General features: G+C 35.6%; 1 protein-coding gene, 1 long non-coding RNA gene and 1 pseudogene across 3 annotated transcripts in view; 2 read left to right on the top strand and 1 right to left on the bottom strand.

Annotated features, from left to right (window-relative positions):
* Positions 1–27,732, bottom strand: part of LOC308631121 — a 1,170,527-nt gene that overhangs the window by 559,406 nt on the left and 583,389 nt on the right. The gene's annotated exons all lie outside the window — the stretch shown is intronic.
* On the top strand, positions 9,988–10,323 carry LOC308631086 (uncharacterized protein; the record flags this gene model as incomplete). Its single annotated transcript, XM_081262012.1, has 1 exon — positions 9,988–10,323. One exon carries the CDS (start codon positions 9,988–9,990, stop codon positions 10,120–10,122), a length of 135 nt encoding a protein of 44 aa, XP_081118138.1. The 3' UTR covers positions 10,123–10,323.
* On the top strand, positions 10,472–12,284 carry LOC308631120 (protein tyrosine phosphatase type IVA 1-like; annotated as a pseudogene). Its single transcript has one exon. The product of its transcript is annotated as a protein tyrosine phosphatase type IVA 1-like (transcript).

Below are 27,732 nucleotides of genomic sequence, written 5' to 3'. Positions count from 1 at the left end.
GCAGATGTTTAGATCTGAAGGGGAAGGTTGGGAATGCCTCAGAAGTTTTTGGCCTGGGTAGACCATGATGACAGCATTTCTGTGCAAGAACAAGTTTCACAAGTGAGTAGATTGAATGCAGGAAGTAAACAGAGTTCACTTTTAGACCAGCTTAGTTTGGGATGTGACTGTCAAGATGTTATGTTTCTGTGACAATTCACTTGACTTCATTCATTAATAGAAGCCTCTCTAGGGATTGGTTATTTTCTTTGCTATGACTTTGCAGAGACTAGCATGGATTTTCAGAGGTACCTTTATTAGCTCTTAGATAAATTAACTAAAATTTATTTTATACAGTGCAGCTTATTCTGTTTTTGTGTTTTCTGACTTTTTTGTTCCAGGAATTGAGCTCAGGGTGCTCAATCACTGAGCCACACCCCCAACATTTTTTTTTCTTTTTTCTTGAGACAGGGTTCTGTTAAGTTGCTTAGAGCCTCACTAAGTGCTAAGGCTGTTTTTGAACTTGCAATCCTCCTGCTTCATGTTTACAAGTCACTGGGATTATAGTTGCGTGCCACCAACCTGGCTGAACAGTCTTTCTTAATGGACAAAGAACAGTAGATGCTGTTTAACTGGTTCTTGCTCCTACGTTAGTGAAGTCTGAATTGACATTTCTTTCTGCATCTCAATGAGTACAATATAGTGTACAGCAATTCTAAAAGGGTGGAAGTTATATGGTTTCTGTAAACTTCTTTTCTAGATGTAATCCATGAAACATCAGTGTTCTAGCAGTTAAATAGGAATTTTTGTCAGAGGACAGTGGAAGGCTTGGCTGGCACTACACTGTTACTCCAACAGCATCATTCAAACACCGGCATTCTGGTCTGGGGATGTGGCTTGCCTCACATGTGTGAGGCCCTGGGTTTGATACTCAGTTCCACAGAAAACTCATTGTTCTGTTTTCATTAATGAAATACGAAGTTCTTTTGGGAGGAATGAAGGATAAATTACTCATTTATATATCTTATGTGTTATAACATTACATGAATCATTTGCTTACATGATAAACACTGCTACATTTAGGATCAGAATTGTTTTGAATATTTAAAGTCATTTTAAACATGGTCAGGATTGATAATAGCATTGCTGGTAAGGCCATTCCATAGATGTCATTTTACTAAAGAGATCTTGATCTTGCAAGATATGACTTGCTTGCTGAATTCCAAAACTTGGAAGATAAATTGTTGCCCACACCAGCTCTGCCACTATGTTTTTTCTCCTCCATGCCAAGGCAGATGGTCAGATTAAGGTGAATTAGAGAAAAATAAATTTGCTGAGATTAAATGGAAGGTACTCATGGTGGGATGAATCCATATTCTCTGGCAGGTGTGGTCCCATTGGGGGCGCCCTTGATAGAAGATTCAATATATACTCTGTGCTGTTAGTAATAGGAAGTAGCTCAGTGACCTTGGACAACTATATTAAGGTCAGTGACACTCTACCTCTCTATATTATTCTCCATCATAGCATTGTTCTGAGGATGAGCAGAGCTGCTGCATATCAACTGGTAAGCAGAGTGCCAAGAACATTTCAATTTACAAGTAGGTCTTATTCCACAGAACAGTGTTTTTCTTCAAAGTGAAATGCAACAGGAGGGCAATAATTGACAGCAGAGGTATCTCAAGGAACCACAAATTGGCTCTTAGCTTCAATGGAACTCAAGCTGTAGCAGGTGTTATTTCACAATTTTAACTAAAATCAGCATCAGAGGTGAGATGTAAATTTTCATAATTTTAATTATAAGCAGTTAAATTTCTGTGCTTTTTTCACCAATTTACCTAAAGCAAGCCATTTTCATTTGTAAAACTCTAAAAATCAATAATTTAAAGGTGCAATAACTGAATATTATGGTTGGTTTCGTCTTTTGTTTAGTGGATACTGCTTCTCAGTGAAGATGACAATACTTGGATATTGTGCTTGCAGAGCTCATGATCTAAGGCTTCATGGTTACTGAACTCTCAGGATTAGTAGTGTTTAATGTAGATATGAATTTGGGTATGATGTCTTTGGAACACGTGCAGAGTAATCATCTCAGTAAAAATTCACTAAAAGCTTATGGTTTAGCAAAATTGTGCCTTTGAGAACACAAAACATGACAGTTCTGAAGAACCTGAAAAAAATTAGAAGAAGAGTAACTTTCTAAGGGAATCCGAAGCACATACCATCCACAGTTATCACTAGCAAGTGATTTTTATAGATTTTGGTGGATGTGGCATGAGTTTGTTGGGTTCTTTAAAAAAAAAAAAAAATTATTCACTAGTTCTAATCAGTTATACATGAGAGTAGAAAATGCTTCAATTAATTGTACACAAAAGGAGCAGGTGGTGGGTTCTTTTTTTTTTAAAGAGAGAGTGAGAGAGGAGAGAGAGAGAGAGAGAGAGAGAGAATTTTTAATATTCATTTTTAGTTCTCGGTGGACACAACATCTTTGTTGGAATGTGGTGCTAAGGATCGAACCCGGGCCACACGCATGCGAGGCGAGCGCGCTACCGCTTGAGCCACATCCCCAGCCCATGGTGGGTTCTTTTAGAGAAACAACCTTAAAGGGTAGTATCATTGCTTGGGAAAAAGATAGTGGATGGTTTTCAAATGGATATCCTTGCTAAGCTGTAAAATATCTTGAATATTGTGGCAGAGCTATGGATGGTTATATTTATGATGAATAAGTAATGTTGTATCTTCTATAAGATATAGTAATTTTCATTCTTGGTCCAGTTAGCTAAGCTCAGTAATGAAAAATATGCTTTTAGAGTCTTATATTTAATACCACCTGTTAGAATATTTACTTAAAATTTCCTGTTTGTTATTGGTATTTAAAAAAAATCATTTGGGGTCTGTCTTCACATCCTTTTATATTTCTAATCCAGAATGACCTCTTAGAGCTGGTAGACTCTATACTTGTTGTATGTGGAATAATTGTTAATCTTTTTTTCTGAGTTCACTTAAGATATGTCATTTTGGAATTCTAAGCTGTTAGGATACAGTTCTTCAGTCATGTTACTGTTGAAATTTAACATTTTAACCTTTAATCAGAAGATTCACTGTTCTAGGCTGTGGCATGTTTCCATTTCTATTCTTTCATCATGTGATTTAAGTGTTGCTAAACTTTACAAATTATTCCAAAAGAAGACATGGAATAAATTTGTAATTTGATATTGTCTATTCTGCATGAAATCCAGCACTTTCAACAGTGCCATACAGAGAGCACATGTGCAGTAAATATTTATTTGAATTATAGATTTGCTTTAGGGCAGCTTGCAAAAGTAATGTTTTCAGTATTCAGAGACTGAGCCTTCAGTATTGGTAGTTTAGCTAAACATTCAGACTTCATTTGAAGCCAGTAAACAGACAACTATGCAATCCAGGGAGACCAATTTCTTCAATTTTCTATCCAATAGTAATTTTCTTTTACAGTCATGTTTATATAGAGTAAAAGTCAAAGGAAAGATGTATTTGGAGGAGTTACATGAGTAAGTTTGCTGCAGTGAATGATTTCCGGTGTGCTGATGGAAAACGGACAATTTAAATTAGATATTATAAAATTCAGGTAGCTCTTTTTAAAGACAGTTTTACTGAGGTCTAATTGACATTCAATAGACTTCATGTTTAAATTGTATGATTTTGTCAGTTCTGACACAGGTGCACACCCAGGAAACCATCATCACAATAAGGAGAATGAGCAGATCCATCATCACCCCAAATTTCTTTGTACTTCTATCCTCATGGTTCTCTGTCCCTTTTTCCATCCAGCCACTGACCTTTCTCTCTACTGGCACTGTAGGTTAGTTTGCTTATTCTAGGGTTTTACATAAATAGAATTCTATCACATGAACTTTTATTTTTTGGCTTCTTTCAACCAATGTAATTATTTTGAAATTTATCTCTTTCTGATGATATCAATAGTTTATCCCTTTTGTGTGCCAATGAGCAAGGAGAGCTGGCAAGATAAGCACCTCAGCACTGCCCTCTCCGCAGTCTCCTCCTTGGGCCTCACTGTAGCCTGAACAGTTGGCTAATACTCTAGAGTAACAGGAGGCAGGAATCCACTAGGCAGCTCTTTGGTCAGTCATATTTCTTAGAATGCTGCTGCTCTTTTTTTGCATTCAAAGCAAGCTGTGGTTAGGTGCTGAGCAACTTGTTGAGGCAGCTTTTCTTCCTGGCTTCCTCATGATGCACCTGCGGTACTCACTATGCATCCTGCTGACTGACAAGGCATTCTGCCAGCCCCAGCCTCATGTGCTTCTGGTGTGTTGCAGGCTCTGCAGGTGATTGGGAAGGTGAGGGAGGATGGCCATGCCTGATACAGGCACTCTGTGCTTGTACACTGCCTTTGTTCCACTAGGCTGCACTTTCAGAGCACAGGTTCAAGGATAAAATTGTTGAGGATTTCAAGATGGTGAGCACAGCACAGCAGAACAACAGGGAGGCCTTTCTGGGCATGGGACCTTTGGTACTTGTGAGGCTGGCACTGTCTGCCAGAGTCAGAAGGTGGAATGTTGTTGGTATTTCATGAAAATACAGCCTTGGACAAAGTTCACTTTGACTGGAGGAAGGCTCTGTTTGGGAACTCGGTGGTCAAAGACCTGCTGAGAGGATCACAAACCCAGTGCTCTTGCCTGAATTTACCTGGAAAAGATGAAGGAGGCATGTTTGAGGTTCCATGCATTGTGGATATGAAGTGTGACTATCAATCTGGATTTGGTCCTTAAAGAGTGCTACGTGTGGGAGGAGGGGCCTGACCTCTTGGACTCCTGTCTCCATTTCTTTCTGGAGAGAACAAATCTGACTTCACAGCTGCTGCTGAGATCAGGCAGTCGGGGGGGGGGGGCTGGTGCTTTTTGGTCCTGTGCTCAGGTAGTTACACAGTTAGGATAAGTCCACTCACCACCAATGGCATCCTGGCTGACTACATGCTTGAGACCCAGGGCCTCAATGCTGAGGAGCCTTGGACCAACTGCATGTGGCGAAACTGCACTCAACTTCACATGAGGATCTGTGTCTCACTGGCACACCTAGGCAATCATATCCAGCTTTGAACATCTGAACACACAAGGTAATTTTCATGGAAAAACTGCCCTGCCAGTGTCAACCACATTATCCTGGCTGATGGATCCTCTTCTCATTTTAAGTTTGAGGAGATTGAGGCATGGACACTAAAACAAAATGCAGAGGCCATGTGATTTGAGCCATGAATGCTATGCAGCCCACTCTCTTTCTCCTTTGTCACCCTGTCACCATGTCCCCTCCCCAACCTGGTTTGGGGAAAGCCTACTTATTGCAGAGTGTATAAGAGGATGGAGTGACATATGTCAGTCTCACAAAGCACTTCATGTGATGTCTCTTTCTGCAGAATTGGGTGGTGTGGGGCAAAGCCACCTTCCTAATAGCCAGGGGAAGGATGCACTTGACGCTCACTTGGCAGGGGCCTCTGCCCACTTGAGGCCAAAGAGAAATGAAGGACAGAACTTTAAAAGACAAAGTGATCTTTTCCAAACCATGATCCATTTAGGGGATTTTCCAGGCAGCACCTTTGAGGAGCACCTCTGTTTTGTACAGTGAATCTAATTCTCTGTTTGGTCCACAGACATCTGATGTCCCATTATTCTTTCTCCTGACCATCACTTTGACTCACTACTGGGCATCTCCTCCAAGACAGCCACCTGTGGGGAAAAACTGCCCTGCCAGTGTCAACCACTGAGAAAATGTGAGACACCAAAAGAGGAGAGCAAAAAACTAGTTCAGAAACTACAAATAATAAGTAAAATTGATGGCCCTTGTTAGCTTTAACAAACTGATGGATTTCTTTCCCCATGAAACAATGAAAGTTCACGTGGATTACCCAGTCAGTTTTGAAATACAGATGACAGTCATTATTCCAGGATATCAGGTTAAAAACATTCTTAGGAAACATGCAACCTTGTTAATTATGTTATGTTTTTCTTCAAATTGGAGTAAATAACAGAGTGAAGTTTACTGTCTGACACTAAATTTGTTACTGCTTTGCTCTTCACAATCTCACATTTTTATTTTACCCATAATGTGCATTTATTTTACTCAGGCTGATTGATTTTCATGTGAGAAAGATACTTGCCTCAGTGGGCCCAGCAGGTCACTCTCAGGCTTTATCATGATGTGCTCACCAGGCCCTCATGTGCTCACACATGAACTTCACACCCATCTTTCCTGGATGTACAAAACCACATCATCACTAGATTCTTAGCCATGAAAATTTCTTGTGCCACCTTTGCTTATGAGCTTGATGGAAGGGGCTGACTCCTTGAATTGTTGTCTCTCCTCAGAGTTTCTGGTGATGTTGATGATGGCAATGATGGTGATGATAATGATGGTGATGATGATGATGATGGTGATGACAGCTTTGTTAAAATGACATTTAGAAGCATTCCTAATATTCAAGCAAACTCCTTTGTCCTGGTGTGACAAGAAATAAAAGTAGAACTGGACTTTAATTTAAATAACAAGAAAGTTCAATTGCAAGGGCTTAATTAGAACACAGATAATTAGAAGGTTACAGGCCATAGCACTGTTGTAATTTTTTAAAATAATTTTTTCTTAGTTGTAGGTGAACAAAGTATTTTTATATTTATGATGATGATGATGATGATGATGATGATGATGATGATGATGGGTCCAGTATCAAATAGATTGCCTCATGCATACTAGCCAAGCACTCTACTACTGAGCAACAACCCTAAACCCTTACCTGGTATTTTTAAAAATATTTATTTATATTTTATTTATTTGTATGTGGTGCTGAGAATTAAGCTCAGGGCCTCATATATGCTAGGCAAGCACTGTACCACTGAGCCACACCTTCAGCTCTTTCCTGGTACTTTTTAAATGCCTGTTTTACATAAATTTTAATTAGTAGTTTTAACCACTTTCCAATATCTGTTTGGATTTTATCAATAACCTAGAAATCAGTGAAGCAAAGTCTAGTTTTATATCAAACTCTGGTTTTACTTCCTCTTTCTTCCCCAGACCAGACACCTTATCACAGTGTCTGAATTAAGATTCCCTCTTGAGGAATTTACGATATGTCGTCCACATTCCAAACTCCAAAATTTACCTATTCCTTAGTTTTAGAATAGTCTTACACAATTTTTTTTCTTTTTTTTAAAGAGAGAGAGAGAGAGACAGAAAAAAAATTTTAATTTTTATTTTTTAGTTTTCAGTGGCCACAACATCTTTGTTTGCATGTGGTGCTGAGGATCGAACCCAGGCCGCATGCATGCCAGGCGAGAGTGCTACCACTTGAGCCACATCCCCAGCCCAGTCTTACACAATTTTTCCAGAGGTACCAAAATCTCTTAGAGTTCTCAGAAAATTCCATATCTGAGTCTTGCCTTTTAGGGAGCAGTTTGAATTATAAGTATGCAGCCTTTAAGGCAAGTAGATGGATGATCTGCAGCTGGAAGGAACCTTTTCATCAATACCTTGCATCTAAAAGGCTCTTCATTTGATTCCTTTTATTAGATACTGTGAATAAACCTAAAATGAAAATGGAAGTGAATTAATTTCTTTAACAAACGTGTTCCAAATTTTTTAGATATTTATCCAGAATTATAATTACTGGGTTATAGCGCATTTTTTAAACCAAGAATTGTTATTTATTTTTATTTATTTAGGCACTTTACCACTGTGTCACATCCCTATTTTATTAATAAGAAAGGATATCACTGAGTCATTTAACCCATTGCCAAGTTTCTGAGGTTGGTCTTGCATTTAAATTCCTCCTGTTTCATCCTCCAGAGCCACTGAGACTGCAGACATACACAATAATATCCTGCTTCAAGAAAATTATTATTAGTGGATTATATGGCATTTTTATTTTGAGCTCTTAAGAACCATGATAGGGGCTGGGAATGTGGCTCAAGCGGTAGTGCGCTTGCCTGGCATGCGTGTGGTGCTATGTTTTATCCTCAGCACCATGTACAAATAAAGATGTTGTGTCTGCTGAAAACTGAAATGAATAAATAAATATTAAAATTCTCTCTCTCTTTCTCTCTCTCTTAAAAAAAAGAACCATGATAGTTTTTTCAAAAATATCTTTATTAACTTTATATTGTAACCCAAATTTTTATCTATATATATATATACACATATACTCTGGAGTCCCTACTATCTTCCAGATATTTGTTTGGTTTGGTGTGGTTTGGTGCTAGGAATTGAACTCTGGGGGTGCTTACCACTGAATTATGTCCCCAGTCATTTTTTTGAGACAGGTTATATATCACTAATATCTCACTAAGTTGCTTATAGCCTTGCTATGTTGTTAAGGCTGTCTTTCAAATCACAATCCTCTTGACTCGCCTCTCCAGCCTACAGTATATTTACCACCAACCTAGCTCTTTCAGATTATTATAATAACCTTTTAAACAACACTGCACAGGCTACAGAAAATCTCTTTGACTGATGCATTTTATCCCTGTGGAAAGTTTATATGAAGTAGCTAATGTAGGACTATTCTGTAAAGGTTTTTTGGAACAAACAGGGATCATTGTTTTTTAACCTCCTTTCTGAACTATTGTTTGGTATAAAACAGTTCATAAAAGTGCTGGGAAAAGAATGTAAATTCATTTGTTTGAAATCTACAGAGATTTACATAAGCTCAGTCACCTTTTGTTCTACAGTTTGGAACTTCAGGACATAGTAATGTAAACAAAATATATTAAAGTTGAGACATTCAGTACACACATCCACACACACAAAAAAAATAATTTTCTAGGAGCAATTGGTAGTTCTGGCATTATTACTAGTGTATCAGGGATATAGTAACATAAACAAAATATGTTAAATTTGAAACATTCAATACACACATACACACACACAAAAAAATGCCAAAAACTTTTTCTAAGAGGAATTGGTAGTTCTGGCCTTATTCCTAGTATATCAGGGTTGGGGCAGGATTCAGGAAGTGCTAAAATCTCACTCAAACCAAGAGTAGTTTACTGGATTCCTCCCTATTTCACCTATAATACAAGCTAGAGTGAACTTTATCTGTCAGCAACAGCAGTTGGGAAAATATGCTGGTAGATTTTTTTGAGATAAATTGATAGGTTTGATATTTGCGTATTTTTGTGTCTTGGTCACAGCTGATGAAACACTTGTAAAGGCATTTATGGATCCTAGATATCACCATTTTTTGTATCATTTCTTTCATATTTCCTTCTTTCTTTTTTTTCTTTTTTTTTTTTTTCTTGTGGTGCTAGAGATTGAACCCAGGGCCTTGTGCATACAAGGCAAGCACTCTAAAAACTGAGCTATATCCTCAGGCCTCTCTCACATTTCTGTTCACTAGAGGTGATGATGGTAATTGGGAATTTTGTCCCAAATGTGGTACATTTCTTAAGACCAGACTAATATCCAGTGCATCTAAATCTCCCTACTCATTCATGATTTTGCCAAAGAGACACAGTAGTTTTTTCCTTAAATGTATCTATAGATGGAGGGAGAGTGTCTCATTTAATATTCTGCTTTATTTTCAACATCATTCCCTCTTAATATTTGCTTTTTATAGTGTTGCTAAGGTTGGAACTTACTATCTTGCACATTCTGCATACACACTCTAACAGTGAACTTTGCCACTATGTCCCAATTCTAACTTTAGGTTGGATAGACTCATTCATTCACGTCTAATGTTATTTTTAATATGGTCAGTTTTACACATGCCTTTCTATTGCTCTTAACAATACTATTGAACGGCGTCTGCTCGAGTATTGGCTCCTGCGGCTGTGGGCCGGCTAGGCGATGCTCCCTCCTTGGAGCCGCTCACTGCATGGTAGTCTGGTGCGCCCCCCCCCTGCAGCCTGTACCTCCACCGCCTGCACCTCCACCGCCACGGCAGCCGCCACCCCGTGATGACCACCGCCACCCTCTGCCCTGCAGCCACCACCACCGCCGCCTCCACTGCCACCTCGGACCGGCTGTATGATTAGGCCACAATCTTCAATGAGTAAACATATTCCTCAGTACTATGGTGTTCTTGGTTACACATTTATGGAGTTTCTAAAGGGCAGTGGAGATTACTGCCAGGCACAGCACCACCTCTATGCAGACAAGTGAACTGTAGAAATTCATTACTACTCCACCAAGAAGCCCCCATAAGAGTGTTTAACCTGGACACAGACGTATTGAATTGAAAATCCACCGAGTATTTTACAAGAGTTCTGACCTGGATGGGGTAAACCTCAGTGCACTTCCTTTCTATTGCCTCAGTATTACTGGATTGAAGAATTGCTGCTTTTTGTTAGGAGGTTCATTTCATTTCCCATTACTCCCAACTTCATACTCAAATTACCGAGAATATCAAGTGGAGTATATTGAAGTAGACTTCAGTTACTTTGCATCATTTCTGTATTCAATTTATTAAAATCTTTTATAACCCTATTGAGTGTTTTTTAACTAAATTAAAATGGCTCAAATGAACCGCCCTGCTCCTGTGGAAGTCACATACAAGAATATGAGATTTCTTATTACACACAATCCAACTAATGCAACCTTAAACAAACTTATAGAGGAACTTAAGAAGTATGGTGTTACCACAATAGTAAGAGTATGTGAAGCAACCTATGACACTACTCTTGTGGAGAAAGAAGGCATCCATGTTCTTCATTGGCCTTTTGATGATGGTGCACTGCCGTCCAACCAAATTGTCGATGACTGCTTAAGTCTTGTAAAAATTAAGTTTCGTGAAGAACCTGGTTGTTGTATTGCTGTTCATTGTGTTGCAGGCTTTGCTTTGGGAGATCTCCAGTGCTTGTTGCCCTGGCATTGATTGAAGGTGGAATGAAATATGAAGATGCAGTACAATTCATAAGACAAAAATGGCATGGAGCATTTAACAGCAAGCAACTTTTATATTTAGAGAAGTATTGTCCTAAAATGTGCTGCGCTTCAAAGACTCCAATGGTCATAGAAACAACTGTTGCATTCAATAAAACTCGGGTGCCTGATGCTATTGCCTTCGAAGTGGAACTTAGGTCGGGACCTAATTTGTCGTACATATTAGCCAACATGTTGGCGTGGTGAATAAGTCTGATGAAGCTTCCATAGGAGTATTGGAAAGCAGTTTTACCAGGCCACAAGCTTGACAGAATTTCAACCTCTATGTTTGGGTTATGATCAACCTGTTTTGACACTTAGCAAAAGATTCTTGCTGTTCACAATTTAAAATGTGCTTATCATTTGTACCAGTTGACCTTTCCTGAAATCATGCGGTATTGAGCTAATGTCTTTAAATCTATTTCCATGCCAGAATCTTACATAAGAAATTTAGGAAGATTAGGTGCCAAAATACCCAGCACAATACTTGTATATTTTTAGTATCATACAAAACCAAAATTCCAGGAACTAAGAACACTCTAGACCTTATGAGATTTATTCCTTCAGTCATTTCAAACATTGTAGGCCCTATATGATTATTTGCCTGCTCTTTTTATGTTTACATCTCCCACATTCATACCAGTATACATCAGGTTTGCTTTTACCTATTGGGGTTTTTTTGTTTTGTTTTGTTTTCCTTTTACCAAGTCTTACAGCAATTATTTTTATTTAATATCTTTCTATAAGTTTTATTTTTTGCTGTTATGGGAAACCTCCATTTTGAAAACCTAAGTTTTTACAGAAGCACATGTCTTTAAGTCTCCAGACAAAAAAAAAGCCTTACAGTTAATTTAATGTTTGCACTTTGAGGTACAACTTAACAGGGAGGGCCTGAAAAAAAGAATGGGAGGGGGCTATTAAATATTTTCAGTAAAATGTTGCCTTTGTCTCATGCAGAACCTGTAGAATATATGCTCTTTAATTTAGTAAATATTTTTTTAAAAGATAGAGATGCTCTGTTATTGTAGGTAAAACAATTCTTAATCATAAAGTTTCTGAAATTCTTGTAATTTTTTTCATAATTATCAGAAGTTGTTTACTAACTTTTTGTTTGAATTGTGATTTTTTTTATTGCCAACCTCTTGCAAAAAAAAGAGAAAAACTGGGTTTCTGCTGATGAATTGAGCAGACATCTAATATTTTATATGCCTTTTGAGCTGTGTAACTTAATATTTGGATACTTGATAATTTTGTTTTATTATGTAATTGATAAAATGGTGATGTGTATTAATGTTAGTTCAACCATATATTTGTACTGTCTGGGAATGTGTGGTTATAGTTCTGTGGGAGAAATAATTTGTCAGTGTTCACCAGCTTGTAAAAACTTAGTGCAAGAGCTTAAACATCTAAATAAATAATGAAATGCAAAAAAACAAAAACAAAAACAAAAACAAAAAAAAACAATACTATTGATCTACATATGCTTTCAGATTTGATTCATATTATGATTTATTGGTATGCTTTATTTCAATATAGTTTCATAATATACAGTAAATGTGTCTTATAACAATAACTATATTATTTGTTCTTTTTATTAAAGGTTTTGGGGTATTTTACATATATTTTATTTCTAAGATAATTTTTTTTGGTCCCTTCTTTTCTTTTACTTGGTACTTGGAATTAAACTCAGGGGAATTGAGCCGCATCCCCAAACGTATTTTGTATGACATTTAGAGACAGTGTCTCACTGAGTTGCTTAAGGCCTCACTTTTGCTGATGCTGGCTTTGAGCTCACAATACACCTGTCTCAGCCTCCCATGGTACTGGGATTACAATTGTGCACAAACAGGTCCAGCTCTCTTCTTGTATTTAAAGAAAAACATGCTAAAATTTTGGTAGAAAAATATTATATATTAAATTGAGTTAAAATAGTTGTCTTTGTAATGATTAGTTTTATTTATGCACATGGTATTTTATGTACTTTTGTAAATTTTTATTTAGTTTGTGATAAGTTCCACATATTTTCCTTGAAATCCATTATACATGTGATGTATTTAACAGATGTAACTTCAGTATAATACTTATGTGGTATTTTGTACTCTAATTAAACCAAAAATCTTTCTGGGCTCCAGAAACCATTTTTTCTCAAACTTTATTATTTTTTCTTTTCTGAATAATTTCCTCTTTCCTCCCAGGCCCCATATTTCTACTGTATTGACAAGTATACCTCTAGTCTTATGGTATCACATACTTGTACACTGTCATGGTACACACATACTATAATTTCGAAAGGTTTAGGCTGCTTGGTGAGGAGTATTTCATATATATATATATATATATATATATATATATATATATATATATTACAGTTTTCATGATGAAATAACAGCAATTTTTACTCTATCATTAGTTCATGAGAATTTGTTTTGTGTCCTCATCAATACTTTGTATTCTTTTTATTGTTGTTGTTTCTTACTAGAAATTTAAATCAGGGGCACACAGACACTGGGTCACACATAGTTGCTTAGGGCCTTGCTAAGTTTCTGAGATTGGCTTTAAACTCAGGATTATATTGCCTTAGCCTCACAATCCAATGGGATTAGAGGTGTGTGCCATGGAACCTGGTTCTATTTTATTTTTATATTGAAATATATATTACTTCTGAAAATAATTTATTCTTGATATTAAGAAAGCGTAGAATACCATTTTCCCCCATAAATAACTCCCCTTGTTTTTGGAAAAGATGTCAATTTTTTTTGGAAAAGATGTCAGTAGTGCCAGATGTATAATTTATTATTTTTTAAAAAAATTTTTTTTAATATTTATTTTTTAGTTCTCGGCGGACACAACATCTTTGTTGGTATGTGGTGCTGAGGATCGAACCCGGGCCGCACGCATGCGAGGCGAGCGCGCTACCGCTTGAGCCACATCCCCAGCCCCAGATGTATAATTTATTAATGTCTAAATGGCAAGTGTATTATTATTATTATTATTATTATTATTATTCTGTGTATTAGTTACAAAACATTATCTGTTCATATTATTATAAGGTATATACTCTTTTCTATAACTTCATAGCATACATCATTGTGTATCAAAATGACCTTTTGGGGGTTGGGAGGTGACGGGAGGGATCATGGGGTTAGACATGATGGTGGAATATGATATATATTGTTATATAAAGTATATGTATAAAGAAGTGAATTTATGTAAATATAATTTGTATAAAACCATAGAAATGAAAAATTGTGCTCTATATGTGTAATAAGAATTGTAATGCATTCTGTTGTCATATATAATTAAAAAATATTTAAAAATTAAAGATAAATGATGGCATTATGTTCTAACTGAAAATAAAAACTGCTACTTTTAAAAATTGAAAAAAAAAAGATCTGCTCATCAGCTGCAAACTTTATAAAGTACAAAATGTATCCTGAACATTTGGTAATACATAAACCTAGATGAAGGTATTTATAGTGTTCTCAGCAAAATTAAAAAAAAAATACTGTAGATTTCATTTTTTGCAATGTATACTCATAATTATATGAGATGCATTTTGTACATATACATGTATACTACCATTATATATAATTAATAAATGATTACTACATCTCACATTAACTACATTTATTTCAAATTAATTTGTCTTTTGAAAGCACCAATATATGAACTCTCTTTGATATATACACTTGGTGTTTCTTCAAATTTGTCACTTTATGTATTATGTTTTTTTTATTCTCCTTTTTATAGAATTTCTTTTTCCAAAGTATTGAGATTAATGAATTTTAAGCAATTCAGTCTAACGGTGCAGTCTGTAGATTCTCTTTTTTAACCTAAGACAAAATACATCCCAATTTCAATAGGCTTATTGTTATGTAAATGACTTTTAAAAACCTGCATATATAACACCCATACCTGACCTTACTCTGGATTATTGATATCTGGGTGGAGAGGATTTCAAAGTGATCCATGGAAAAGGTAGAACAGGGATGGATCAGGATGTGAGACTGGTGGATACTGAGTATGTAGTAGTGAGTATTTATGAAAAAATATATTTGTGGAATAGGTACAGGTAGAGAAAAAAGTGCTGTGAATGAAAGAAGGAAAGAATGACCAGCTCAAGAGTTCAGATTTAAAAAGTCTAATGGTGGATCAATGGTAGTATGAGGGTAAAGGGTAATTTAATTGGAGGCAGAAATAAGGTAGAAATGAAAGAAGAAGGTAACTCTGGCACAGTCCCCAAGAGAAGAAAGAGTCAAATGAACACTACCCTCTACCCTCTATATTCACGCTATATATATATATGAAATTTCAAATTTCTATAACATTAGATTAAAGTCAGCCAGCGTCAGCAACTTAGTGAGGCTCTAAGAAAAACAGCAAAACCCTTTTTCTTTAAAAAATAATTTATTAAAGGTTGAGAGTGTTTCTTAGTATAAAAGCATATCTGATTTCAATTTGTCATGAGAGAGAGAGAGAGAGAGAGAGAGAGAGAGAGAGAGAGAGAGATCTTGAAAAAATAAAAAAGTAATCAGTGACACTCAGTGTCAAGGATGTAAATAATTTAAAAGTAATAGTCAGCTACTTGGAAAACTCATTTAGGTTATTAACTACTGCTTGGCAAGTTAGTCTACTCTGCAAAATATAAAAGTGAGAGAGGAATTCTTTATTATAATAGTGTGTATAAGAAAAAAGAGGACTTTTGACAGAGCTTTTAGTTGACCCAGACTGGGTCAACTTTAGTCGGTGATTAGGATTCTGCAAAGATGATAAATCCTTGAGTTATTTGGAATAATGTGGTTTTATCTAGTCTTCATAAATGAAGATTGAGGTCTAATATAAATCAGGGTTGGCAAAGGAAAAACATTTCAATGAAAAGTAAATGTATGAATAAACACATAAAACAATATTTAACCAAAAGTCAACATTCAGAATATTTATGCAATTATGTAATCACCAGTAATGTAAAAACAATGACAACTAAAGAAAAAGTAAATAAAAAAACAAATTATTGAGGTGATGAATGAATTAATTAATGAATAGCTAACAAGTGCAAAGATGTAATGTGACTGGAATTGTCAAAGTCAGCTTGTAGCCATGAAAAAGTGTAAAGGTACATAGAAATGGTGTTTTACTACTTACTGAGACATACCCTATGAACTATAAATTCCACTCCTAGGTGGGAAGAGTTGAACACAGAACCCATTCACCTGGCTCTCTCACACGGGAACTGTGCAAAAAATTACCTTTTTCTTTCCCTCAGATTTTATTGCTGATTCCAAGAACACTACCCTCTATATTCACGATATCATTGTAGACTTGTAGCATGTGAACCCCTCTACTGTTCAAGTTTTTCTTGTTTTTTTTTCATTGCTCTTTTTCTCCCTATCCCCATATCATCCACCAATACTTATTTTGTATAGCAAAATCTACATACTCAGCAATCACCAGTCTTATATCTTACTATATTCATTTCCTACCTTGTGCATGACCACTTTGAGATCCCCTACATCAAAACATCTATACTCCAAAGTGATCAGAATGGGGGTAAAATTTGCAAAATATTAAAGGTCAGTTATACAACAAGAAAGCTATTTATTCACAAATTGCTTTAACCCTATAAACAGTTATAAGTGTCAATACATTTTTCTCTGGGCTAGGTTCTATTATTGGAAGAAAACTTTGCCTTAAAATAACCCCATACAGAGGCATTTAATGCAATTAACAGGCTAATAATAATAATAATAATAATAATAATAATAATAATAAGTGTGGTGGGGAGGATTTTAGGGTTGTGAAGCATAACTGTAATATAAGTTACTTGAAAGGACATCACCGGAGAATTTTATACACTGTCTAAAGACATATATGTATATATTATTTATAAAAAGTGTTTTTGAGTTCTGTAGTGAGGGTGCACCAGTGCAATACACATTCTTTTTTTTCTTGATTTTTTTTTTTTTTGTAAATGGACACAGTATCATTAGTAGTTTGTTTGTTGGCTTTTTAAAAATATGTATTTTTAGTTTTGGCGGACACAACATCTTTGTTTGTATGTTGTGCTGAGGATCGAACCTGGGCCACCCACATGCCAGGTGAGTGTGCTACTGCTTGAGCCACATCCCCTCTTGGGTGGCTTTGTAATGTGGTGCTGAGTGTTCAACCCAGTACCTCACACAGGCTAGGGAAGTTCTCTACCACTGATCCATAACCCTAGTCCCCAAAGTCCTTTACTTAATCTTTTTTTTTTTTCCAGTGGGGGGAGAGTGTATGCGTGTAGTGCAGGGGATTGAATCCATGGCCTTATATCAGCAAAACAAGCACTCTACTGACTAAGCTATATTCTCATCCCTGATCTGTAGTCAGTTAACAATGACAATGGAGCATCCTGCCATTCAGACTTTAATTCTGTGCCCACTTGCTTCAGGTTGGAGGCAGTGCCTGAAGCCTTGACCAATCAGTCACTTAGGTGAGAACTGTCCAATCCTCATGCAACCAGTGATGAGGGGGAGGTTTTCCAAAATCTTCTGTTCCCTTGGTGTCTAGAACCTGCCATTTTTTCAATCTTTTTGTAGACTTCTGACCTGGATCCAGAGCCCAGGTGTCTGTGCTGTGCAGAATCTGAAAACAAACCACAGGGCGAACACTGAGAACCCTGAGAGCCAGGAAATGGTAAGTGTGCCTTGTTATCTTGAGACTGCTTAGGAAGGTGGCTTAAAGCTGACAGGAGTGGCAATGGTGGAAACTGGCAGTCATGGCTAGGGACTCCTCCTCCTTCTCTCCAGAATCTTGTGGCCAGAGGGTCTCTCTGTGGCAGCTTAGCCTTCACCTCCCTCTGACTAGTCTAGTGAGGTTTAGGCCAGCAGTTGAAAACCTGGGCACTTTGTTCCATAATTGTATGGTGTTTTCAGCTTCTTTCTAAAGCCCTGTGCCATGAGTCCAGCATGTATCTAGATTGCATAGTGAAGACTGAGATAATTATCAGGAGAGAACTCCAAATCCATTTATCATATTCATGCATGAGAGAGGCTGTTAATTTTAGGGCTTGTTTCTCATGAGGGGTTGTTTGTTTAATTATTATTATTATTATTATTATTATTATTATTATTATTAGTGTGTGTGTTTTCTTTATTGTTTTTTTAAAGAGAGAGTGAGAGAGAGAGAGAGAGAGAGAATTTTTAATATTTATTTTTTAGTTATCGGTGGACACAACATCTTTCTTTGTATGTGGTGCTGAGGATCGAACCCGGGCCACACGCATGCCAAGCATGTGCGCTACCGCTTGAGCCACATCCCCAGTCCCTGTGTGTGTGTGTTGTTTTCTTTTTGGTACCAGAAATTCAACCCAGAGTTGTTTATCAACTGATTCACATCCCCACCCCTTTTTTAATATTTTTATTTAGAGACAGGGTCCCTTTGAATTTCTTAGGGCCTCACAGATTTGATGATGCTGGCTTTTAACTCATTCTCTTCATGAGTCCTGAGATTTTTAAATATGGCAGAAGCAGTATCTCAAATCCAGAACAAAAATCTGAAATCCAGAACTTCAGTGTAGCTCTCCATAGGTCTCAGAATAAACCCCTAGTTTTCTAGCTCTCTGTTCACATATCCAAATCTAGGGTTCCCTTTTCACAGAGATTAAGTATAAAATAGAATACATACTATAATGACCATGTAATGTGGATAATAGGCCTCACTCAAACATACCTCCTAGCTAACTGAAAGATGTTAATGAGCACCATTAAGGCCTATTTCAAATGCAAAAGACCTTGAAGCCCACTTGTGGGAACACCTTCAACAAAGTCCTTTGTCCTAGGGGTGATTCCTGATTGAATTTGAAGAAAAAAGGATGGGTCACAAAAGAATGAAAATGAACCCTTATGGTAGTCAGGATGCCTTTTTCAAAGCCTATTCTAAATGCATTATGCTCCATGTTCTGCCCTAAACCATCTGTGAACTTCTAAGATGGTACACAAAAATGAGTTTGTTTTTTTTCTGGTATCATTCCTCATACCACATGGTGGGCGTTCTATTCTTCTTTCTTAAATAGATTTTTTTTTCTTCAAAATTTATGAGACAAGCACCCAGATTCAATTGGCAAACTGAGAAATTTTGGTTCATCTCAAAATTCCACATTCAGCATTATTGATCATTATTTTCCCATGTTTATTTCAAAGGTATGCATCATTTATAATGTTTTTCTTCAAGAACTGGTGGGCATTTTTAAAAGATTTTAATTTATCATTGTGAGATTTTTCTTATGAGAAGAAAGCAGAATAAAATTATGTGACATTAAAAAGAATGAATCTCTCCTAAATGAGGTTTATGTGTTCCAATTAAGGATTTTTAAAAACTGTAATGGGTCATCAGTTGAGGGTTTATTTATTTATTAATTTGTTTTTTTTGTTTATTTATTTATGGTCAGACAATCTGGGGTTGTGGCTCAGTGATAGAGCACTCACCTATCACGTGCAAGGTCTTGGGTTTGATCCTCAGCACCACATAAAATTAATTTAACAAATAAATAAATAAAAAACCCAGAGAAACCTTCCAAACATTTCAGGAAACTCTTTTATTCTGGTGTGGCAGAAAAAAAAATAAAAGTGGTACTAACTTGAATTTAAATGACATGCAATTTCAATCTCTCTCTCTCTCTCTCTCTCTCTCTCTCTCTCTCTCTGTACTGGGGATTGACCCCAGGGTCTCATGCTTAGAAGGCAAGCACTATACATGCTGAGCTATTTACTCAGCCCCATTTTTGGGGGGTGGGAGACCAGGGATTGATGTCAGGGGCACTCTACCATTGAGCCACATCCCTACCCCTATTTTATATTTTACTTAGAGATAGGGTTTCACTGAGTTGATTAGTGCCTCACCATTGATGAGACTGGTTTTGAATTCATGATTCTTATGTCTCAGTCTTGTAAACAGCTGATATTACAGGAATGCATCACCATGCCTGGCCAACTTCAATCTTTTTTTAAGAAAGAGTGTGAGAGAGTGGGAGAAAGAGAATTTTTTAATATTTATTTTTCATTTTTCAGCAGACATAACATCTTTGTTTGTATGTGGTGCTGAGGATTGAACCTGGGCTGCATGCATGCCAGGCAAGCACGCTTGAGCCACATCCACAGCCCCAACCAACATCAATCTTAAGAGCTAAAGTACATGCAAATTAGATAAAAGTCCATGTCAATATCTTGGTACTATTTTTATGAAGTTGTTGATAGACCTTATATTTTATTTACTTACATGTGGAGCTGAGAATTGATTTCAGTGCCTCACATGTGCCAGACAAGTGAGCTCCACTAAGCCCCAGCCCCAGCCCCCTGGTACATTTTTATGGGGGATATTGGAGATTGAACTCAGGAATACTTGACTACTAAGACAAATCACAATTTTTTTTTTACTTTATTTAGAGACAGGATCTCACTGAGTTTCTTAGCACCTCACTTCTGCTGAGGCTGGCTTTGAACTTTTGATAATTCTCCCTCAGCCTCTTCAGCAACTGGGATTACAGGCTTGCACAAACACACCCAGCCCCTGATACATTTATAATACCTGTTTTATGTAGATTTTAACCAGTAGCCTTAACTTATTTTCTAATATATATTTGATTTGAATCCATAACCCAGAAATCAGTGAAACAGAATCTATTTTTTATCTCCAACTCTGCTTTTGGTTATGTCAGTGTCTGAGTTAAGATTCCCCATTAAAGAATTTACTATGTCTTGTGTTCTCATTCTGAACTCTTATAGGACCTAGTTCTGAGTTTTAGAATATCTGAAACAAGGTTCCCAGAGATTCCAAATTTTTTTGAGTATAAAACACCACTCTCTGGGACTTGCCTTTTAGGTACCAGTTTGAATTTTTAGTGTGTAGCTTCTGAAGGGATGGACTAATTGGATGCTTTGCATTGGAAGACATTTTCTGATATAATTTCTATCTAAAAGATACTTTATTTGTTTTCTTTTATTAGATACTGTGAATAAAGGTACAATAAAAATAGATGTGTGGCAATATATTTAGCAAAAGGATTCCAATTTTTTTTACATATATACCCAGAGTTATTATTATTGGATTAAATGGCATTTTTTTAACCAAGAATTATTATTTATATTTTTTATTTATTGAAATACTGGAGATTAACCCAAGGGCACATTACCAGTGTGCTACATACCCAGTCTTCAACACTTTTATTTGTTTATTTGTTTTTGAGAGAGGGTTTTACTGAGTTTCTTAGGACCTTGCCAAGTTCTTGAGGATGGACTTTAACTTGAGAATTAATCCCTACTTTTCTACCTCTTTTTCTCCTAAGCCACTGAGAGTACAGGCATGTACGATTTTGCACTGCTACCCCAAATTATTACTAGTGGATTATGTGGCATTTTTATTTTGGGCTTTTAAAGAACCTTAACACTTTTTAAAAAATATATTTATTAAATTTATATTGTCACCAACATTTTTACATATTTGTGTACCATGGAATCCATATTAATTATGAGATATTTGCTTGGTTTTCTATAGTTTGGTGCCGAGTATTGAACCCAGAGATGCATACCACTGAGATACATCCACATTTTTTTTATGTTATATTTTGAGACAGGCTTTCATTAAGTTGATTGTAGCTTTGTTATATTAATGAGGCTGTCTTTGTACTAACAATTCTCCTGTGTCATTTTCCATAGATTCTAGAATTTCAGCCTTATGCCACTATACATGACAATTTTAGATTTTTATAATAGCCATTCCAACAGCACTGCATAGGCTGAATAAAATCTATTTGATTACTGCATTAAATTCCTGAGGCAAGTTTATGTGAAGTAGCCAGTGTAGGAGTATTGTGTAAAGATTAGCAAGGATTGTGGAATGTGGTAGACATTATTATCTAAAGTACATATATGGGACTGGGGATGTGGCTCATGAGGTAGTGTGCTCACCTGGCATGCGTGCGGCCAGGGTTTGATCATCAGCACCACTTACAAACAAAGATGTTGTGTCCGCCAAACACTAAAAAAATAAAAATATTAAAATTCTCTCTCTCTCTCTCTCTCTCTCTCTCTCTCTCTTTCTCTTTAAAAAGATAAAGTACATATATGAAGACAGGAATTGATATGAACATAGTTTATATACAAACAGAGATATGAAAAATTGTTCTATATGTGTAATAAGAATTGCGATGCATTCCACTATCATGTATTCAAATAATAAAACAAAAAATCTCTTTATATATTTTGCTGAGAATCAAACTCAGTGCTTTGCACATGCTAGCAAAGTAGTCTACCGCTGGGACACAACTCCAGCCCATGTACCTAATTTTTTATAGTGTCTTTGTAGTAATCAGAAACAATTTTAAAAATTAAAATTGCATTTATATCACTTTTCCTAGTACAGTAATGTATTACAAACTAAACTTATTCTTAGTATTTTTAAAAAATAATCTAATAGTTGACTGTTATTTTTTCCAGAGATTATTCAATCACTTCTTTAGGGCTTTGTGAAGGGTCTCATTTTTTTTTCAGAATATAGATGTCTTCTATTATCAAATGGGTCCATGCTAAGTGTGTGGAAAATAGTGATTCTAAAAGTTCACACAATCTACACATTTCCAAGACTATAGGGGAAAGGGAAAGACAATATTCACAACCAAGAAACCATTTCCCATGGAAGCATAGTATCAGTGTCCAACCTGGAGTGTAATCCAGATCTTTCAGTGGTAAGGTTGTTTAAGAACCACAACCATATGTTTTTGAGATCCTCTACAGTTCACTGAATGGCTTTAAATCACTTTCTCTTCTTCAAAATAAAATTTCTGTTACCTACTTAAAAAATAAATACTATGAATGAGATAGGTGAATGAGACTTAAGTTCTGTGGAGGTACTGAGGTTGACCTTTAATTATAGTTTTTAAATAGTCAAATAAGAAGGGCCTTAGAGTTGTCTCACCTTTTGCAACACATGATAGGGAATACTTAGATGAACTGACATGAAATAATAAAAATGCATTTCAGGGAAGTGATATCACAGAAATTTTCAGGGTAGAATCTTGGAAATGTGTGAAAAATATATTCATATACATATGCATTTCTATAGAAAAAAATAAATGATAACTACATGAGTATGAGGGTAAATTCAGTGTGCCTCATGCATTGTAGGTTGAAGGTAATGATAAAGTAGTAACTTAGGAGATACAGACCTCTATAATTGTGGGAGACTTTAATAGCAATTTAGAAAAAGAAAATATAGTTAAATCCGTTTAGATTTGCCTCTGTCCTCTGTTATTCTTATGAATTTGATTCTGTCAAATGAGATTATGTGGGCATGGTTCTCTCTGAATTTATGTTTTCTTTTGTTTTTAGGATTATGTCAGATATGTCATGTAAAGCCCTGTCTTAAACTCAATTTGGAGGCTCTTTTACATCCTGTTCTGGATGCAGAGCAGAGACTCACCTCACTCATTCTGTACAATGAATTGACTTTTGTCAATCTTTGCAAACAATGGTTGGAAGAACAAGCATATTGGAGGGTCTTTCATAACCTATAATATGGTTGTCAGACACTGTGGGTTAAAGGGTAATTACTTCCTATGTTAGAAACATCTTCCCTATGAGAAGGACTTACCTATAATTTTTGTTTTGGTAGCCCGAAAAAACAGAAGAGAAGCATTTATGGTTACAAACAAAGGAATGTCAGAAGCCAGTAGATATTAGAATATACAATAAAATAAAATAAAATAAAATCTTCTCATAGAGCTTTTAGAGGTAAAAAGTTTATTTATGTTTTGTGTAAGAAAACTAAAATTTCTCTTTGGCCTGACAATATTTTGATGTTTTAAACTTGCTTGCAATTTCTACCTGTGTTTTGAATTCACCTATGCCTGGCTATCCCTTACCAGATAACAACACTCTCTAAAACCTTACTGGTGCCTCATAAATTCTGGCTCCCACTGACCAAATAACAATTCTCTCTGAATCTCAATAGCAGCTCATAAATTCTAATGTCTGGAGATGAATTTATTTTCTACCTTGAAATGTTAGCCATGTAGATCCTTATCCTGCTGTTTGCCTTTGTACTATGATTGTCAAAATATTGTTAGCTGTAAGTACCTTACACATCCACCTCCTTTGTAACTTTTTGTGTTGTAAAAACTTTTTCCTGAAGATCAGGGGGATGATCTTTAGCATAGAATCTTGTAAGAGGCAGTCCTGGCCAGCTTTTATGTACACAAAACAATCTTGATTTAATTTGATTTAAAATTTGAGTTGGTGGTCTTTGTGTTTTGGTTTAACATTAACCTTTTTTTGAACTTCACAGTAAATAAAATCAAAGAACACAACAAAACTCGTGTAAATGAGCCAGGTGCATGCAAATAGTCATTCTTTACTGAAAGCAGAGTATTCATTATAGAAATGATATATGCTTAAAAATTGAACGATATCTCAAATATCAAGGGAGTTAGGAGTTAAAAATTTTTTCTTTCAGAATATAGGTAGTAAAATAGGACCAAAGAGAAAATGTGAAGCATAAATAAAGTAATATGCAAAAAATCACCAAAATATTTATTACAAAAAATGATATCTACAAAAATGGTTCAAAAAAGCAGTCTTTTGTCAGGAATAAACATTTGGACAGGAATGGAAATTTTGGTTCTCTTTTTAAGTAGTTTTACTTCTAGTGAATAATCTTTATACTATTTCTGCATTTTATTAGTTTATATATCTGTGAAAAAGGTGCTGAATGCAGAAAAATATTATTGCTCATGTTTAAATCACCTACATTATCTGATCTTTCCCTTTTTAAACCAAAAATCTGCATAAAACCATCTCTTAATAAATATCTATCTATATTAGCAGCAACTGAGTTATAAAATTTGATATTATAACTTGTCTCTTCATATACTTAAAGATTATGAATTTGCTGCTTAGCACTCAGGTATAATTCTCTATAATGTTCTCTAGTTATTTATGTCTCTATGCCAAGTTTTATACCAAGCTCTCAGTATGTGCTTTAATTACTCTGTGTAGCAATGTAGGATTTATGTCTTATTTATGACACTTTGTTCGCACACTGTGTCTAAAGGGAAATATTTACAAATTGATTATCCAGGAAAAAAATCTATCTAATATTATATTTTATTGTATATTTATTCATATGTTCATGTATACCTATTTTTATTATTTAGAAACACACTTTGTTCTGAAACTACAGTGATACTAATGTATTTTAGCTTGAATTGGTTGTGAGAAACAAACTAAAAAGACTTTTCTCTGTGTTGGTTGGTGATTTCTGCAACCTCAGGTATCTAGTGAATAATAGCAGAAATAAATAAGTAACTATCTAGTTTGAGCCAGAACCACCAAACTATATGATGTTTTACTTCTGCTTTCTATCTTGATTATTAGAAACATACCTTTAAATTTACATGGAACACTTTTGGAATTCTGTTCTGTTAGTTCTTCTAAAAAATCAATGAAAGTGAAAAATAATGCAGGAAAGATAAGTAATTAATTTCAAACAATTCATTTCTTAAAATAATTTTTTTTTCAAATCACCAAAAATTCTGAAATGTTAGAAAATTTAAAAGCTTTAGAAATATCCTAAGGCAATTTCTCTTTAGCTCAGAACAGTAGACTATGTCTCCAACTCATTCTTCTCTAGAATTGGACTGTGTGCAAATATGAAAAAAAAGTGCTAAAATGACACACATGGCTTATAAGTTTTAAAATCCCAACAGGAGCTTAAATCTGCCATTTTTGTAGTTTACAAAATACAAAATCTTAAATTTGTATACTTACCAAACATTTGCAGAAGTGTAATTCAAAATGACCTAAAAAAATGAAAAAAAAAAAAATTATTGAATGACTGACACACTGAACATGAGAGACTTATAATATTGAATCCCTTATATTAATTGTCCTTTTATCATTGTCAAAATTTTCCATGTTTACATTATTAATATATTAATCAAAATGTTTATGCATTTAATAACAAATATCTAATTTTCTATTTTATTCAGTCTTTTAAAAAATTAGTAGTAATTAATATTAGTAATTTAATTCTCATACTTGATAAAGTATGAAACATATACTTTAAAAGCTATGGCCATAGCAAGTGAAAAATCCAGCCTAATTTTCTTTTAAGATTGGGAACCATGTCATCACAAAGGTATGAAAAGTTAATTTCTTCTTCATTATAAATTAATGTGATTTGTAAACTTGCTTGAAATCCCTACCAGTGCCTTCAACTCACCCATGTCTGGTTTTCTCTGATTAGATAACAACTCTCCCTGAAACTTTAGTGATGACTCATAAATTCTGGCTTTTCCTAACCAAATAACAACTCACTCTGAAACTTTAGTCATGCATCATCAATTCTGATATTGTGATCTAAATTTACTCCCTAAGTGCTTAACAATTTAGACCATTAACCTACTATGTGTCTTTGTATTATGCTTGTGAAAATCTTGTTATTCATGTAATTTCTCAAGTCACCCCACATTTATAACTTTTTGTGCTATAAAAGTAGAGTTATAGAGAACTGGGGTGCTGAATTCTTTTCCCATGGATTTCAGGAGAGATTGTTATGCTCAAATGTGGGACCCCCAAAAGACCACCAGAGACCAAGATCGATGTAAAAACCAAAGAGGTTTTTATTGCAAACTAGGTCAGTTCTCCACATACACAGCAACTGGTGGCTTAGAGGACCTGAGCCTGGGATTTGCAGCAGTTTAATAACTCTTTGGTGAAGGCAGGAACCCCACATACATCATAGCATCTCTTAGCAAATCATCACACACCTTGGGAAAATCATAAACAACTCTAAAACATGATTTAGCACATTCACTGGTGGGAACAAGTTGGGTAAGCGTGATTGGTTAGTACAAGATGGGGATACATTTGAACACATTGGCTTAGGCCATTAGGGGAGTATATGCTGAACTATATGGTTTCCCAAAATGTTATCAACCACCATAAACTACTGTAAGTGTCATTTGTAATCCCAGGAATTTTCCCTGTCTCATGTTGATTGGTGGCTGCTAGGGGGTTGCTATGGATCCCCACCTAGCCTGACTGAGTCAGGGACAGCAGGCACATCAGATCTCTCCTGTTATTTGTAGATAAACAACTCAGAAGGGTGGGTTTGAGCCTAGGAGTGCTTTGTGTTCCCAAGGACAAGAGTCATGCCCCCTTCCTTGGATAGTCTTTGCTCTGGGGCTGGTTTCTCACCTTGTACCTTATTTTTTTTAAGCTGTAGCTGGACACAATACCTTTATTTCACTTATTTATTTTTATGTAGTACTGAGGATCGAACCCAAGATCTTGCACATGGGAGGTGAGCACTCTACTGCTGAGCCACAATCCCAGCCCCTTATGTGTTGTTTTTATTGGGCATTTTTATATTAGGGGTTTTCTTTCCAGTTCAAAGTTCAATCTGTCACCTAAAAAGAACAGAGATCAAAAAGTAAATAAAATTTGATAATTATTGTCATTATTTTATATTAATTCCTGAATAATATACAAGCATATATAATCCATAAACTCAAATTACTTTATATGTAAGTTTAAATGAAAATGTTCTGTTGGTTGGGTTAGTTCCCACTTATGGGAAACAACCATGCCTTAAAATAACAGCAGCCTGAGACTCTGGGGTACATTTCTCAGATTTAAAAAAAAAATAGCACTCAAAGACCTGAATTTGTAGCCCTTATTCATGCCTGGATTGGATAATATTCCCTGTCACTCAAAAAAGGTTCACTTCTCTCAGATTCAATGTACATGTTCTGAAGCCCCTTCCAATCAAGAGCATTTTGTGGGAACTGTCCAATCAGGTTTCATCAGGGAGGGTGGGTTT

Source organism: Spermophilus citellus, assembly GCF_964194105.1.
Source record: "Spermophilus citellus genome assembly, chromosome: 11".
Taxonomy (NCBI): domain Eukaryota; kingdom Metazoa; phylum Chordata; class Mammalia; order Rodentia; family Sciuridae; genus Spermophilus; species Spermophilus citellus.
The sequence above is the reverse complement of the archived record's forward strand: the minus strand, read 5'-3'. Positions and strand labels throughout refer to the sequence as shown.